Source organism: Lonchura striata, chromosome 3 (genome assembly GCF_046129695.1).
Source record: "Lonchura striata isolate bLonStr1 chromosome 3, bLonStr1.mat, whole genome shotgun sequence".
Taxonomy (NCBI): Eukaryota; Metazoa; Chordata; class Aves; order Passeriformes; family Estrildidae; genus Lonchura; species Lonchura striata.
In genome coordinates this window covers 83,008,734-83,025,677 of record NC_134605.1, presented here as the reverse complement: position 1 = coordinate 83,025,677, position 16,944 = coordinate 83,008,734, and the positions used below count along the sequence as shown (strand labels likewise).

Below are 16,944 nucleotides of genomic sequence, written 5' to 3'. Positions count from 1 at the left end.
CTCAATAGTGAGCCATTAAGAGGAATAAATTCCATGTGGCAATTGGTAGTGGAATAATAGTGCTGATTAAAACTATTCATGACTCACTTGTCCAATTTCACTATTGAGAGTTTGATTCAACAAGAGAATCCGATCAGATTTCCAATTTTTTGAGTTAGAACACTAAAGTACTGATGCCAAAACCTTCTTGCTATGTTGAGATTCAGAAGCCAGCATTCTAGTGCTGTAGTTGATGAAATTATGGATGTTTATAATATGTTGTATAATTAGTCACCACTATCAATATGAAGCTGTGAACCTCCAGCCTGCATTAAAGCTGTGAAACTTAAAGCTTGGATTATAAATAGTTCTTGAATTAAGTTATTCTGGCAGTATGTGCTGAATTAATTGAAAGAATTGCATTGTGAAAGCAATGGTGTCTGACTTCTGAAACTCTCCCAAATGTGTTTTTTTCTTTTTATATCCGTATGTTCCTGTTCACTAGTCTTTACAAAAGACAGTTGTAATACTATATGTTAGATTATTTTAGAGTCTGAGCTTACTTTTGAAAATGAGGGAAAGAAAAACTTTTTTGTGAAATAAAACACAAATTTTGCATTGATTGACTTGATCTACCAAGATTTGGAGATATCACAGCAGTTTTCTGAGATATAATAGAAAAAGCTTTATTCGGCTGTCTTTCTCTCAAAATATTTTTTTTTACTGAAGAGACTAGTTGAATATAGCATCACTTCAGACTTTGCTGTTTTATTGTTTGTGATTTGTTTTGAGATTTTAATAACATTTAGCCAGTCCAGCAGACAAAAAGCAAAAGCTCTTTTCAACAAGAGGCCTAGGAAAACATTTTAATTACAGGGATTTAGAATCCCTGCCTTTTCCAGTGTATAAAATGAAGGAATCATCCAAAAGTAGATTTTGAATTATTGCCAAGATAGGTTAGTGGTTTGGGACTTTGAAATAATTTTTGAGATTTAGTCTTAACAGAAACACTGCATCCCCTAGAATGTTTTTCTGTGGGAGTTTAATTGACATTTTGTAACAAAAAACAATGTTTATTTGTGGGCAGCTTTAGGAAACAATATAAATATCAAAGAAAAGACTAGTGTACAGAAAATCCTTCAACAAAATAGAGCAATATAAGCAATACAACAATAAATATATTAATATGCTGGCTATTAGCAAGCTTTATTTAATTTCAATAGGTTTTTGGTAAGATTATTCTGTTGGTTAACAGGATACTTCATTGAGATTACAGCTTCAGTCAGCATCTAAAGATTTCTCTTGAACTGGAGCCAAACACCACACGGCCTTCTTTCAATGTCTAGTGTTCTGACCTTGTAATCTATCCTAAAACCATCTTAGTTCTATAGAGATGCCTTAAGGAAGTTTGATTTGGCTTATTTATTTGTGTTTCTTGAAGACTGTACTCTGCTAATGTGGTGATGCAATATACTTCAAGAACAAGTCACCAAAAGCTTGGATTAACAAAAACTGAAAGAAAAAAATAAACCACCAGCACTGTGGTGGTTTTACAGGATTAATGCTTTTTTATCTAAATAAAATGTTTTAAAAATAATTTTGTTTGCTAGACTGCATAATGTTTCCAAAAGATAAAAATAAATTGGTTTTGGCAATTTAGAAATGCTGTTTGTGATTTGGAAGTGTCAATGAAGTATCTACAAGTGTCAGCTTTCCTTTTATTTTCTTTTTAAATGTAGCAATATTACCATCCTCAGGTGTTACAAAAAGTCTTTTGGGAATTATCTACCTTCTATATGTTTGAGGTGGATGCTCTAGAAAATAATCCTGTTGACCAACAGAAAAGTAGCTAAAAATTTAGTCCCTAGTTTCAACAAGCTTGGTTTTGCAATAAGCCCTGGTGAGACATTCTGAAACCTGAAAATTACATTGCAGTTTGGGAACATTGTGTCTAACACTCCAATAAAACGGCGCAAAGTTATTTCTCAAGAGATGGTAACCGAGGCTGTACCTCTAAATTACCAAAACTCCTGTGAAAGCGTCATTCTGAACTGCCGAAGCATACGGATAGGAATGCTGCGCAGAATGGTAGTGGAGCCTGTGATTGTAAGTAACCTTGCTCTTTCACAGCTTGCTTTTCAGGTTTTGATGGATATTGTATTTTTGTATTTGAACAACGTAATATTTTGCCTTTGTCTAGGGAACAGTAAGTTTGTCTCTAATTTCAGAGACTGTGATTTCCAGAGAATCTCAAATTACTGCTACACTCTAACACATGCAGTCTAGCTCTGGTTCTTAATAGAAATGTACTGCAGCACTCTGAAAGAATTTGTTGACATGCTGGGGAGAGGTTTTGGGCTAGCATGCATTTGTTAAAAAATTGAAACCAACAGCTACAAGCAGTTGATAGTTGCAAGGAAGAGAAGCATTGTCCTAGAGGTGAATAATTTTACCTCTACAGATTTTGGGGTTTTTTTGTCAGTTTTGTAAGTTACATGGAGTTTTCAAGGAGTCATTGAATATTAGTTGTGTGCAGTCAGCCACATAGAACAGGTACTTCTTGTTGGAGTAACCAGAGAAACAGCAGACTTGTTACTTTTCTTTCCACATCTCTACAAAACACTATTGTTTGATTTCCCTAAATGCTGATCGATGAAATTTTCTTTTGAAGAAATAGAATTTGTGTATTTTTCAGAGTATTGTAGAAGTTTTTGAAAACTGAGTACTTCAGAGAGATCTGAAGTTTAAACAGTCAATATGACTTAAAGAGACTAGAGTAGCAAAGAATGTGCTTGCCTCGAGTTGTGCTAAAATGTATTTTTTGTTTTTTCTTAAAACTTACATTTTAATTATTACTTTTTAAATGTTTGTTACTTAAATATTAAGTCTATTGAAATGTGTTTGCTAACAGTATAAATGCCTTCAGTCATTTAAAATTTGCAGAAGATGTGAGATCTTACAATTATGTTGTCTTTCAGTTTTGCCTGGATTATATCAAAATACGCCTAGAGAATCAAGAAGGTGAGAGTATTTTTCATTTTATATTAGTACTCAATATATTTCTTTTGAATTAAGTAACTCTGTCAGAGGTATTAACAAGTATATAATATTTATTCTCATTTTGTCATTTGTGTAATAAATTATACTGGGTGTTTGTAGTCAGATAAGAGAAAATAAAATGGAGAGTACAGATTTGAGTTGCCCTTTAACAAAGTGATTAACAAAACTAAAAAGCAAGAGCAACTCTCCTGTAAAATGTTAGCTTTTTAAAATTGTATTAGTTCTTTTATTTCAGTTGTGTTAAGTAGGTAGTAAAAACCACACTGGTTTCTTAGACCTTTCCTGTCTAGATCTCTCTTGATAATTTTGTCTTTAGTGTGAAAATTTGTCTTTAGTGTGAAAGAAACAGTGACATAATTTGGAAAGGCTTGAGTTACAGCTCCTGCTCTGTATCCTTTCTTTTCTTTTGAAGGGTTTTGCTCTGGGCCTGAAAAGCTTTGCTACCTTTTGTTAATCTTAAATTGTATTCTTAAGATCCAGTCTTGTTGAATGTTGCTGTTGTTACTTGTAAAAGAGAACTATTGTATTTTGTAATTATTACATGTAGGAAAGTGTCTCACAACCTGTAAATATAAGTGTTGCCTTTGCTCAGTCAAGTATTTAAGTTTATGTTGCATCTAAAATACAAATGCATAGAAACTGAGTTTTCATGCTTTAAATGTATTTTTAAAAACAAAACACTGAAGAGTTTAGTGTAATTTGTAGAAAATAGCTGTCAAGTTTTAGTTAAAATAGGTCTGCAGTGCTGTTAGTTCCATGTCACCTAATTTGTCAATAGCATAAAATTGTGGTGACTCATTATATGTTGTATCTGTTGGGGCACTTAGCACTTTACTTTTTTCTTTTTTTTTCCCCCCCCCTTTTTTTTTTTGAGTTTCACATCTATATCCACTTCTATATCAAATTTTATAATACAATAAAACCTGTAAAAAACTTAATATTGGCATTGGCAGCATCAGATGCAGTGTTAAAATTCTGCCATGTTGCTGACGTTTCTTTTGGGCAATAAACTGGGAGTAGTCCTTTGTTTCCTCAGGCAATCAGATCATTTCTCTGCATGTGTTTATGCTCTTTTTTTTAAAGTTATTTTTCATATGGGAACTTGATCAAAGATAAATGTATAATGTACATTTGTACAATGTAAAATGTGCCACAGCAATAGTTGCAAATTTAAATTACTGAAAATTATGGAGTGGAATAAAAAGAGTTGGTGGGCAGAAAACAGCTTGTTTCTGATGCCTTTCTTCACAGATGACATTGGAATTTTAGCTTGTCTTTTAAGATAGGAAAAGCCATCACTTCTTGCATGTCTGTTAATTTTAAAGTTTTATCTACTTAAGTTTAGTGAGCACATAGGGATTACTTATTAAAATAAGGGGGAAATTGTAAAGGAACCTTACAGACATTTATTGTATTTTAATATATCATTATTTTCTCATAGAATCAGAAAGTGATACCAGAGAGATTAACCTGAAAACTTCAGAGCTTACTAAATGTGAATGGTGTAGTGTTCGAAAATTGCCAGTAGTTTTCCTACAAACAGTACCTTCAACCTGTAGCAGTCTGAGAGATCAATTGAAAATGAGTAAAGATAATGTCTGGTACGAATGCAAAGGAGACAGTAAGTAAAACAATTCTAGTTTACTATTCACTTTGAATTGTATTTTCATGTTTTGGGTCATGAATGAGTGCATTAAGACTAGAAGGGTCATCACTGGCTGGGGTAGGTGTAGTGTTTTTCAGACACTATTACCTTCCCAGGCTGAGAAAGAGTGCAGTTCAGAAAACAGCTGTGCATCCTCTTTGTCCAGAAACAGGCTAGTTACAACACTCAGTCAATTTAGTACAACTTTTTTCACTGGTATTTGTACTGAATGAGAGCAAGTTGGTTTGGTTAGCTTTTGTATATGAGCCTTTACATTTATATGGTAGCTTTTTTAATACTTCTGCTGTCTGTGCTGTTCTGCTGACAGGCTTTAACTTTAGTAGAAAATGTTGTATAGGTTGCCTTGGGTTTTTTTCCCTCCAGCATACTTGTCATGATGATGTGAGATACACAAATACCTGCTTGGAGAATATGTGCATTATCTTCATGTATATTAAAATTAAATTTAATTTCTACATAATTTTCAAGGTCCTAGCATCTTAATATGCATACCTGTCAAATGTAACATTTAGTCCTCTTTCGCTTCAATAGGCTTTTCTTCAGGTTAAATTTTGTGGTTATTTATGCTTACATACAGTTTTGTACATACATGAATGCATTCAAACTGAGGAAGAATGCTTTCAGCAATCTCAGAATTGAGTGCTCCCATAATACTGTGTACTAGTTTCCATGTCCTGTAAGAGTTATGAGCTGTAAGGAGTCTTAAGTAATTGGAGAGCATATAGGAGACCTGGACACAATTCTGGAAGCAGGAATTAGACCCTAGGTGGACACAGGTGTTCACAAAAAAAAAGAAAAAGCTTCCCAAGCTGTCTGTGTGAGAAAGTCCCTCTCTTGGCATGGCTCTCAGCAGTGTCCCCATACAGCTCTTCTCCCTGAGGCTGTGGCACAAAGTTTTACATCCAGCTGCTCTATTGCATTTGATATGCAGGAGCACTTTGTGATAGCACAGTTGCTCTCTGCTTTGTAAGCAATGAAATTAATTTAAGCCTGTATCCAGAGCTGTGTAAGCAATTATATGGAGATGCCTAGCTCCCAAAACAGAACACCCAAAAGCCAGTTAGGTATCTAAGTTCTGTGTGCAGTGAATTGGGAATTATGCTGCTGAAGAATTATTTTTCACAAGAGTTAGCATGCTGGGTTAAGAATGATCAAAGGGAAATGGTTATGCTTGTGTCTGAAATGCCTCTTACAGAAAAACAGGTCCTGGCAGCTCTGTGTTGGGCAGCAGTGTGAGACTGGGATTTGCAGCCTGAATTCTATTCCTTTTTCTGACTCTGTAAAGTAATTCCTTTTAGTGCAATTCACTGCTTTATGATTTTCCAGATCATATAAGTGGATTATATTTATATAATAGCTGATTGATTTGAGTAATTCTCTCCAACTTCTTCAAAAACAGTGATGTTTTATAGCATAGTCTCCTAGGATCAGAGAGGAAATTATGCTGAAAATAAAGTTTTTGAAATTGCAGTGAAACAATAGGGTAGGAACTGCAGTAAGAAAAAGTACTGGTTACAGAGTCTTACTCTCAGTAAACAGAGATGTTATTTCAGAATATGTTTTGGCTTTGCATTTGTGTAATTTATAATTTATCAGATGTAATATTTAACATTTCTTGATTAAGGTAGAATTTGAATGCACTCTTTGAAAATGCAGATAAAGATTTGGTAGTTAATCCTTCTCTCTTGTCTGCTCACATCCGTATTACTTCTTACATACATTATCAGCAGTGTGTAGTTGTGTTAGCCTAAAATTCCATGAAATCTGTTTATAATTGCAACATGCTTTATTTTATTTTATTTTATTTTATTTTATTTTATTTTATTTTATTTTATTTTATTTTATTTTATTTTATTTTATTTTATTTTATTTTATTTTATTCCTAAATTAATAATTTTCTCTCTGCTTTTTTTGCAGGTCAGGAAGAACAGTACATAATTTTAATTTTTGAAACTGGTCTTGATCCTCATGCAAATTCAATATTTGAAAAAATAATTATGGACATTGGTATTAGAAATAACATTTCTGACTTCTTTGTGAAAATTTCCTTTGAAGAAGCCAATGCCAGGCTTGTTGCATTTACGAAGTGCTTGGAGGACAATTCCAAAGGAAGCCCATCTCACAGAGAAAGCAAAATAAAAAATGTAATTATGTTTTTGTTTTAGAACTAAATCATTGTATTATGTCGGTTACAAATACACTAAGGATAGTGTGTTAGCCAAAAAAAAATTCCATCAACTTTATATGGTGTTTATATGAAAATTCCCAGACTGGTCCATGGTGGATTATGAAATGATGGGAAATAGTCTGTGCATTCACAGTACTTTCTAAGGTGTTTAGTTTGATTGTAAAGTTATACAATGGTCCACAAGTAATGTTGTTATTTAAAAATTACTAAGGGATGAGAATCTTTACTATAATCGGACATCATCAATTTTCCAAATGGTAAAATTATGGTATTTCAAACAAGAAATTAAGTTGCACTATCGTAATTACATTTAATTAAACATTAAACAACCTACTTTTTAAAGAATTAGAAATGAGCAAAGATCTAAGTGTAATAGATAATAGTAAAGATAGTGGATAGTAGTAGATTAGGTAGTAAAGGAAAAAAACCCACAGACTTAAAGTTCTCAAAAAAACCCAGATATTACAGTGGTGGACTTCAGGAACTTTTATTACCATTTCAGTAAAACTGAGCACAGTATGCAAGTTAATATTGACTCTGTTCTCTTAAGGTTGCTTCTGAGTCCAAAATGCAGCAACGAAGTAAACACTTACCATTTTTTGATGATGATGAAGAAATTGGTGAACCACATACAGTATTTATTGGTCCTATAGAAAAGTAAGATATTTAACTTTGCTGTGTAATAATTCTCTGAGGGGTTTTTGGCATTTCATACTTCTTATTGAATGTATTTTTCTTCTCAGGTTGATAGTTTATCCACCTTCTCCAGCTAAAGGTGGTATTTCTGTGACCAACGAAGACCTCCATTGTCTAAATGAAGGAGAATTTTTAAATGATGTTATTATTGATTTTTATTTAAAGTAAGTTTTATTTCACATCAGTTTTTAGTTGTCTTTTACTTGGAAACTTGAAAAGTTCTGCCATTAAAAATTCATAGGTCAGTTGGTAGCATTTGGTCTCCAACTATGTATAGCCATAATTTTTAAGGTTGTTTTTTGATCTTGCAAGAATTTTTGGTTCTTCTCCTATCCTGCTTGACAGTGACATTGTTCCTATCTGGATAAAGGTCCTTTGAACTTTTTAACATCTCAAGAGCAAATTTAACTAAAAAAAAAAGGCTTTTTTAAAGTTCAGTTGTTCTTTCCAGAGTATCTGTGTTTCCTGGAATTTCATTTGTTTTGATTAACGTAATACATAAGTTAATTTTGTGCTGTCACTGATGCTGCAAATGTTAGAAGTATATTAAATTGTTACATGCTGCTGGTTTTATGCTACACATAAGGTGTGTATGTATATTTTTCAGTCTATTAACATATTTTGGAAGTAAAAATCAAACTAGTGTGTCACTCTTGGGACTGTTTGGCGATCTGGTGGTTCAAATACAAAATACAGGTCTCTTAGGTTTTTATGTAACAAACTCCTTAAAAATTGTTTTCCTGCCATGAAACATAAATACAAGAGCAGCAGAACAGCTTGTTGATTAAGCAGAGAAATAATACCTTTAAGTATTTACATAAGTTTTGCATTAATTAGTTCCTGTGGATAGTCAGCTCCAAATAGCTATTCTGTGAGAAGCTGTTATAATTTGCTGGGGAGTACCTGTTAGCTGTCTTTTTTACTCTGGTGCTGAATACTTTGAGTTAAAACTTCCATTATTTTTTTTCTTTCTTTTTTTTTTTTTTTAACTGATTAGGTATTTGGTACTTGAAAAGCTGAAAAAAGAAGATGCTGATAGAATACATGTGTTTAGTTCATTCTTCTATAAACGCCTTAATCAAAGAGAAAGAAGAAATATTCATGAAACTTCAAACCTTTCGTAAGTCTGTTGATAAGTCAGTTTAACATAGAGCTAAGTGCAGTGAAGGTCTTAAAAACAGATGCTTTTCAGAGAGAAATATCAACAGAACTCCAGGAAACATCCAGACCTGTAGCAGACATAGAATATCCCTTGATCATCTTAACAACCTGTTAAGGTGAAAATACCTGGGAAATGCTCCCTCAAACAAATTAAGCCACCCTACAAATTATATATTTCTTATTGCAGAATACAACAGAAGCGACATGGGCGAGTAAAAACGTGGACACGGCATGTTGATATTTTTGAGAAAGATTTCATTTTTGTTCCCCTTAATGAAGCGTAAGTGAACATACCTTTTTGTCACATTTGGTGTAAAGGCTTAAGCGTCATAATTCTGAAATTGACAGTTAGATTACAATAAGAATTAAAAATTAAGAGAATAAACCTATTTTTCCAGGTGATAAAAATTAAATAGTTCTGTAAGACCTTTAAATGTTGTAGTGTAAGAATTATCAGATAATATAAAGACAGCAAAAATTAATTTGTGAGCACCTGTTCTAGGTTTTACCTCAATCTCTTGCATTCTTTCTTCTAAGCTTCTGGCATTGATAACTTTTGGGTTTATCTTTTTTAGTCTTTTCTAATGATATCTCTCTGGTATAGATGGGATCATCCTTAGTTACAATAAATAGATATTGAAAGAAAACTTAATTGGAAATCACTACTGCCTTGAGAACTTTATTTTCTTTATAGCCCTTTGTCCTGGTATTTGTTAAGGATCAGGAAGCAGACCATTAGCATTCTAATGGTTGCTAGGAACTTTGATGATGCTTGCTTTCCTTAACATTGAACAAGTTGTCACAAACACATTTCTGTATTTCACAGAAGTAAACTATACAGTTCTTAAGCCAAAAGATATATGAAAGTTAAAGTACTGTATTTTATGCATATGCAATATAAACAAAATAAGGACAGACAGGAATTTTCTAATCTCATAGGCATACCTAGCTGATATTTTATAAATTAAAAAAGAGATCTTTTTTAATAAACTGATTTATCTCAATACTGTGCCGTTGTGCTGTGGGAGGCAAATTCCTAAATATTCTCGTTTTTCTGCCTCTTCTACAGCTGAATTCTGAGGCTATCAGTATAGAGGCAGTTATGAGATAACTGGCCATATGTAGATCTGTCCTTTTTTTAAAGTTGTATTCCCCCAACAAAGGTGTTCATCAGCACTGACTTTAGTTTTTTATATACCATGACCTCTGTCAAGGCACCCAGATCTAGGGGATTTGAATGACTCAGGTGTAAGGTCCACTGCACGTCCTGTACACTGCAGACTTCATCCTTGCCAACTCTCTCCCATGAAACTTGAATTGTCTGTCATTTAAATTTTATGTTGCCTTTGCACTTGTTATATAGTTCACTTCCCACCATCCTCTTATGTGTCATTCACATATGCACATGGGTTATGCAGAGGAGAAATGAGTAAATGAGAAAAGGAAAACAAATAATTCTGTAATAATTTATGCTGCTAGTAACTTAAACCACAGTAGTTTTCACTGTCTTGCTCATTTACTGACAAAGAACTAAAGCAATGTCTTTCTCAGCAAGTAGAACATAACAATTTGTACTGAAGGCGTAATATTTGTACCATGTGTGAGTTGGTGATTTGGGTTAGAGTAGCTTGGTCTAATGGACTCATTCTGTTGTGATTGGAGCATGAGAAGTGTACTCCTGGTATGCATCTGTCACTTGGACATAATCCTGTTCACACTTCTCAGAACTGTCCCTTCACCATAAGCTGAAGCTTGTCAAGTGGTGATAGTAGGACATTAATTTGTAACTGTGGTTTCCTGGTAGGTACAGTAAGAATATTGCAGAGCAGAAAAATAACCAAGTAGCCAGGGAGATGAGAAAGTGGTGGGGTGTTGCTGGGTTTTGGTGCCTAGTTCCAACCAGTTTTTCCAGACTATCTCATAACCACTAGATTAGGGAATGTAGACTCATCATCTAACCAACTGTCAAACTGCAGTAAGTGGAGGTGGGCAGGTTGACACGAGGGCAGAATCATCTTCAGAACAGCTTGTTTCAATTTAACCATGACTACGTCAGTGTCCTTTGGCTGTACAGTCCTTCTTGTTCAGGTCTCCAGTGAAAACAGATTGTTTTCCTTAAAGTAACAAGCTGTTCTCTTTTTACATCCAGGTTAATATGATATTCTGCTGACATAATTGGTACATAAAGTCTCTGTTAATAAAATAAACATACATTCCAGGGTTGGGCAGTACTTAATATGTTAATTTATTAGATGTGGTGAATCATTCAAGACAAACCGTACCACAGATGCTGCTTTCAGTGGCCACTTACTTTAACTGCCATTAAGTTTTGATGCAGTTTGGGCTTCATAACCATCTAATTATTCTTTAGCATGGCAATTAGACATGTATTTTTAGCTACTGCTTTTTCTTTTGTCTACTAAAATACATTGAAATGTGACTTCACCTGTCTAATACACAGCTAGCTTCTGTTATTTGCTGTAGACCATCAAGGATCCTTTGGAAAATTTCTTTATTGGACAATCTAAATCCACTTGTAATGCCTCAGTCCCTAAATTTGCTGCTGCTCTACTTCTGATTGAGTGGCAAGTCAGTGAAATCTAAAGAAGAAAGGAAGTAGGAAACTGTTGCAAAGATTACAGTTTGTGTTGGGGGATATAACTGTTTTTGGTTTGGAAAAGTTAGAATGTAAGTGCTGTGAAGGGTGTGGAAGACAGCAGAGCCATTGTGACAGCATTAGAAACACTTTTTTCTCCTTTAACTCACTGTTGACAAGATTTCTTTAAAAATGTGTTAAATACAGTTGGAAGATCTCGTAGGTGGAAGAGTATGGGGCAATTCAGCCATACCATTAGATCTGACTACTTGTGTTGCTAGTGCTGAACTACTAGAAAACTTCAAACAGCCATAAAACATAAACTCTACAATGTTTAATTCATGCATTAATGAAGAAAATGTTAAAAAAAATAAGCTTAAATTCAGAGAAATAAAAAAAAATGTATAAAGTGTGAGCAAATTGAAATAAATATTTAAGACAGCACCTCTTTTCAGCTGCATCATATTAATTAATTTGTTAGGATTATTTGCATGGAGAAATTGTACTTTTACAGAACCTTGTGAAGACTTGAGTAAAACCTGGTCAGAAAATAGAACAGCTAGTATAGTTTATCTTCTAATAATTTTGGGGGCATTAATGTAATAGCAAGTTTTTAATGTATTTTTTCCCTTCACAGCGCCCACTGGTTTTTGGCTGTTATCTGTTTCCCTGGTTTAGAAAAACCCAAATATGAACCAAATCCCCATTTCCATGAAAATGCTGCAATGCCGATGAAATGTTCCTCTTCAGATGGAGAGAGCAGCACACCATCTCCTTTGCCAAATGAATTAGATGCACAAAACTCGCCTTCCAAGTCCACCGCAAAGAAGACGTTTACCAAAAAGTACAGTACAGCTTTAATCGACCCAAACAGTGAAATAGAGGACAGTGACTCTTCATGTTGTAGAAGAAGTCCTTGTAGGGGGAAAAGTGCTTTCAAAAAACTGAATCAAATAGACAGTGATGTGGAAGAACCTAACACTGTGGAATCAGCATGCCATAAACTAGACCATAGAACTTTGGATGAAAACGGTATACAGGGTGAATTCACAGCTGCTAGCCAATCTGTAGGTATGTAATTGTAAAAATATGCACATTTTAATGAAATATTTGGAGATTTTAGTTCTGCAATGGTGTAAACTTCATACTTCAGAAGTTTAGTATATGGCTTAACTTCAAGTGCTTGCAATATAAGTAATTAATAGCTGTTGATAACTCTCCTGGCAAAGGGTTGGAGATAAAACACTGTTTTCCTAAATCAGATTAATTTTTCAGTTCAATTACCTTTTTTCAAACAAAATAATTTTGTAGATGCCAGTTGGCATCTGTCAAGATAGCAGTTGTTAAGGAAAGAATAGTAGTTGACCTTGGATCCTTGTAACATATGTGCAGGGGAAAGCTGACATAAGATTATGGGAACAGCCTTAATATCAGTGTCTTTTATCATTTGATGTCTTGCTTCAACACTGTTAATTTCTTTAATGTCCTGATAAGAAGGTATGTAAAAGGAGTAAGAAGAAAGTAATTCTAAAAACAAAAAAATTCCTTCCATGACCGCTGTGTTACATTTAGAGTGTCTTTCTCAATTCATTGCTGCTGTGGAGACTGCACTCACCAATCTGCAAGAGTGTTTGTACCCAAGTAACAAGGGAGCTGGCATACTTTTAAAGGCAGGTGAAGGAATTAGAAAAGGGTTGTTTTCTCTGTTCATTGCAATATTTGGATCTCCTTAAGGCATAGAGTAGAAAACATCTGATTACACAAAAGCTTTTATTTTAATCACCAGTAGTATTCCTACTGACTTAGTTTATACATTAAGTATAGTACAAGTTCTGAAAATGCTATCAATAGTATGGTTTAATCTGTATAGCTCAGGCTATTACAACTTCAATATCTTTGTGGGTATAAACAGTGCTAATTTCTATTCTAAATGTATTCATTTGTGATAACATTGTCACTGTTCCTAGAAGGTCTTGGAAGGGCCTGGGTATGCGTGGTCTTGTTTGAGTTGATTTTTCATTTAATGCATGATTATTACCATTTACAATATTGCTGCTGTATGAGGTGATCGCATGGCTTGGATGCTGCTACTGTTGTTTGTCATTGTGTGTTAGGACAGGTTTTTATTAGGATTACATTTCTTGTGGATTTTTTTCTGGCTGGATTGTATTGTTAGCTGATGGTCATTCTCTTTCTAACTTGAATGCTCAGATTCTCTTGCTCAGCTATTGAAGATGATGATGCACCCTTTCATTAAAGTGGATGTTCTCAGTGGGAGCAGTCCTGATTTAAGGGTGAAATTGACCCTGAGGATATGTTTAGGCAGCCAAATTTAGATACACTGTATTTAAACTCCCATTTCAACCAGATGGAAGGTAGGCCTTCTGCCTTGAGTTATCTGAGCTCCAGAAGGGTGTGGATCTTGACTGTGCCAAATAACCTGTAAGTCCTGGATATCCAAGGATATCTGAAGAGACTGCACATGCCTCTGATAGTGTAGTCAGTGAAGCCAAAAGACTTTCTCTTCTCATCCTACAGGAGATACAGAGGAGCTGTTCAGTTAAGTAGGTCTGTGCTCTGATTATGGTTTCCTAACATGGAGACTCTAGATGCTAACTATACTTGGGAGCCTAAACTGAGATGGCTTGACCTCAGACTAAGTCCTGGTGTTGAACTTGTGAATCTGTAGAAGTTCATACCTAAATAACTTGGAAGTAATCCAAAATATATCTATTTTTATTACTTATCTAATTTTTTTTTACTGCTCAGCTTTTGAACAAGATGTGATTTGTCTCAATACTAATTCTTATTTTTTAGAAATCTTATCAGCAATGTCACATTACTGTATGACCTAATTCTTATGCTAAGGTCTTTTCAAAGGTACTGAGTAAGACTAATTCCCAAGTTTGTCCCTGTGGAAATTCACTGTTGACCTCTTTTCAAAGTGTTACCTTAACATCTCTGAAATCTTCTCAAATGCAGATGTTCTCTTTTTTTTTTTCCACGAGCTACTTAACTGCCCTATTTACTGGTCTTATAGAAATCCTAGTTTCTTTAAAAGGTAATATGTCCTCCAATGACACCATAACCAATACTTTATTTTTGTCATTGTTTAGAGGTATTGCAGTATCCCCTTTCTAGGAAGATTTCAAGTTTTGCTGGAATGAATTACTTGTTTTTCCTTTATTTCCACAGTTTACTTTTTTTCCCATTGAAATCTGTTCTGAAGTCTTGTGTGGTAGTAGTAAGACTAAGTAATGAGCCTGTAGCTGTCTGTATTTGCTTCTTGTACAGGTATAGCTAGAATATTCTTTTTTTTCTTTTTCTTCTGATGCTGTTTCCTACTAAATATGTGACTAAATACATAGAGGTCACTGGGAGTGAATTTATAGATTATCTTTTATGTAACAAACTCTGAAATATTTCTAAGCTGCTGCTCCCAGGAGAGCTGGAGAGTTGATCCTTCATTCTGCCCTCCCCACTAGTGTGTTCCCAAACTGCCTTTCCTCTTTTACCAACAGAAGTCTTCATATAACTGCACAATTAACTGATGGAAGAAATTATTCCAGTTACTGACTACCTTTTTCAGTGTGATCCACTGTGTGTATGGATGTATTTAGTGTTATGACAGCTAGGGATAGGAGTAGATGGTCATTTTAGAGAGCATATCAGAGTGCCTGTTTTGATAGCAGTACCAATTTAGGCTGTTATAAAGGCTCCCATGGAATTATGGGGAAATTTCATTGTGGGTTTAGTCTAGGTGTTTCAGATTTTTTTAGGTATTTCACAAAATAACGAATCGCTTCTGTTATTCTACTTAGAAGAAGCTTTTCACTTTCGTTTGTATGCATGAGTAAATTATTATATGTTTATTGTATCACAGTTACTGTGAGAAATCCTGAGGAAATCTGAGGTATTTAAAATGAGTTTGGTCTTCAGTGATACATAGTATTTGATGTTTAAATATCCTGATGTCTGTGATTGATACAGATGGATTGCACAAAATCAGACTAAACTATAGTGAAGACTCAGCTGATGGCAGTAAACTAAATGAAGATGAGCTTATAGATTTTTCTGAAGACCAAGATAACCAGGTAAAGAATTTAGCAGTATTATTTAGGAAATATGAACTGTTGTGCTGGATTTTGCTTAAAAGAGGTGTACAGCTTGTGAATGTACATTATCTAAAGCTACTGATCTTTACAAGTGTCAAGTCCAAAGCACTGGTTACCTACAAAAATATGCAGGTTAGTTGACAGAGAGGATTATACATTTGTTCATTTAACTGTTTAACAGAAAACTGATGTACTGATCCTGCATTTAATTTTGTGAGTCTTTTGTGTAATGACAATATTACACAGTGATTTTAGAGAGAACACTGAAAGTCAGTACACTTCTATCTTTTGTCTCCCCCACTCCATGTTCATCTACTAAACCCAAGAACAAATTACTCTTCTTTCAGCTACATTTCCTGGATATAACCAGACACATTGATAAGTGTTTGCTACTCTGTTGTTTTGTTTCATTGGTGCTTCTCCCAATCAGATTTACACAGCATGAATCAAGTACCATTCTTGTTCACATTGGAAAACATTTAGATTTTAAAGCTGTGGGAAGACTGAATATTAAAATATCCCTGACTCGCTCAGTGCTGGGCTATGAGGGCATTATTCCATAGCCCTGCTGCTTCTACCTTCTGCCTGTAAGTTCAATGCAGGCAGGCCAGAAGTTACACATTTGCTCTTCCTAATTGGCCTGCCTGCTCATGTTCCAGGTGTATTGTTGAGAGATGCAGCAGTGTATGACCTTTTCTGGACCTCTGAGTCCAGAACAAACTATTATTTTTCAGTCTGCAGCTCTCTGTAATGACTTCCAAGTAGCTACGTGTATGTGTACACATATATACTTATAAAAGCTCCAGTTGATGTTGAAACCTAAACCAGCTGTTGTTTTCAGCTGAACTTAGCCCACCTCTCCTGTCATGCCGCCTGTGCAAACATTCTGAGTTTTGCCTGATGTCTGTTTTGTAGCACATAGAGTTTCCAGAAGATGGAGAATAAGTAGTACAGTGTTTCCAGTCTGAAATACATGGCATGAAGGCAGGGAAGCAAGCACATGACCCAGCTGCATTCCTTGAGAAAAGGAACAAATTCCAAGCTCGTTAGTTGCTGTGCAGCTTAGAACTTAATTCAGGCTGAAGCTGTCACTGATATTTTCTAGAATACACATAACAAGTGTAGAAATGACCATGACAAGCTGAATGGAACAACCTTTTCATCTGCTAAAAAAGGAGTTGAGGCTGCAGCAAAAACAAGTGTACAAGGAGCTAGGCAGTAGATTCTAATATGATAACATAGTCATGGCATAGCTTGAGGATTTCAGTGCTGAGATCCTGTATTAATAAAATGTACACAATGCACACAAAAATGTTAATAAATCATGCTGGTACAGGGATTCCCATTTTTGGAAAGCACCTCCTTCCCCATAATGCAGTGATCTGTGGTAGTGATACTGAACTCAAGGGAAGGGTGAGAAGCTACGGATCACTGGGATTTTTTTAGATACAACTTACTGCTTTTGTTCATAAGACTTCTGTAT

At 34.7% G+C, this 16,944-nt stretch overlaps 1 protein-coding gene across 2 annotated transcripts in view; it reads left to right on the top strand.

Annotated features, from left to right (window-relative positions):
* SENP6 (SUMO specific peptidase 6) overlaps window positions 1-16,944 on the top strand; it is a 72,052-nt gene that overhangs the window by 46,898 nt on the left and 8,210 nt on the right. For both annotated transcript variants that reach the window (XM_021553649.2, XM_021553641.2), the window contains 10 exons: window positions 1,915-2,085; window positions 2,958-3,000; window positions 4,481-4,660; window positions 6,623-6,849; window positions 7,444-7,550; window positions 7,637-7,753; window positions 8,587-8,709; window positions 8,938-9,030; window positions 11,984-12,417; window positions 15,337-15,440. In XM_021553649.2, the coding sequence (XP_021409324.2) occupies window positions 1,915-2,085; window positions 2,958-3,000; window positions 4,481-4,660; window positions 6,623-6,849; window positions 7,444-7,550; window positions 7,637-7,753; window positions 8,587-8,709; window positions 8,938-9,030; window positions 11,984-12,417; window positions 15,337-15,440 (1,599 nt within the window). The remainder of the gene's footprint in view (window positions 1-1,914; window positions 2,086-2,957; window positions 3,001-4,480; window positions 4,661-6,622; window positions 6,850-7,443; window positions 7,551-7,636; window positions 7,754-8,586; window positions 8,710-8,937; window positions 9,031-11,983; window positions 12,418-15,336; window positions 15,441-16,944) is intronic.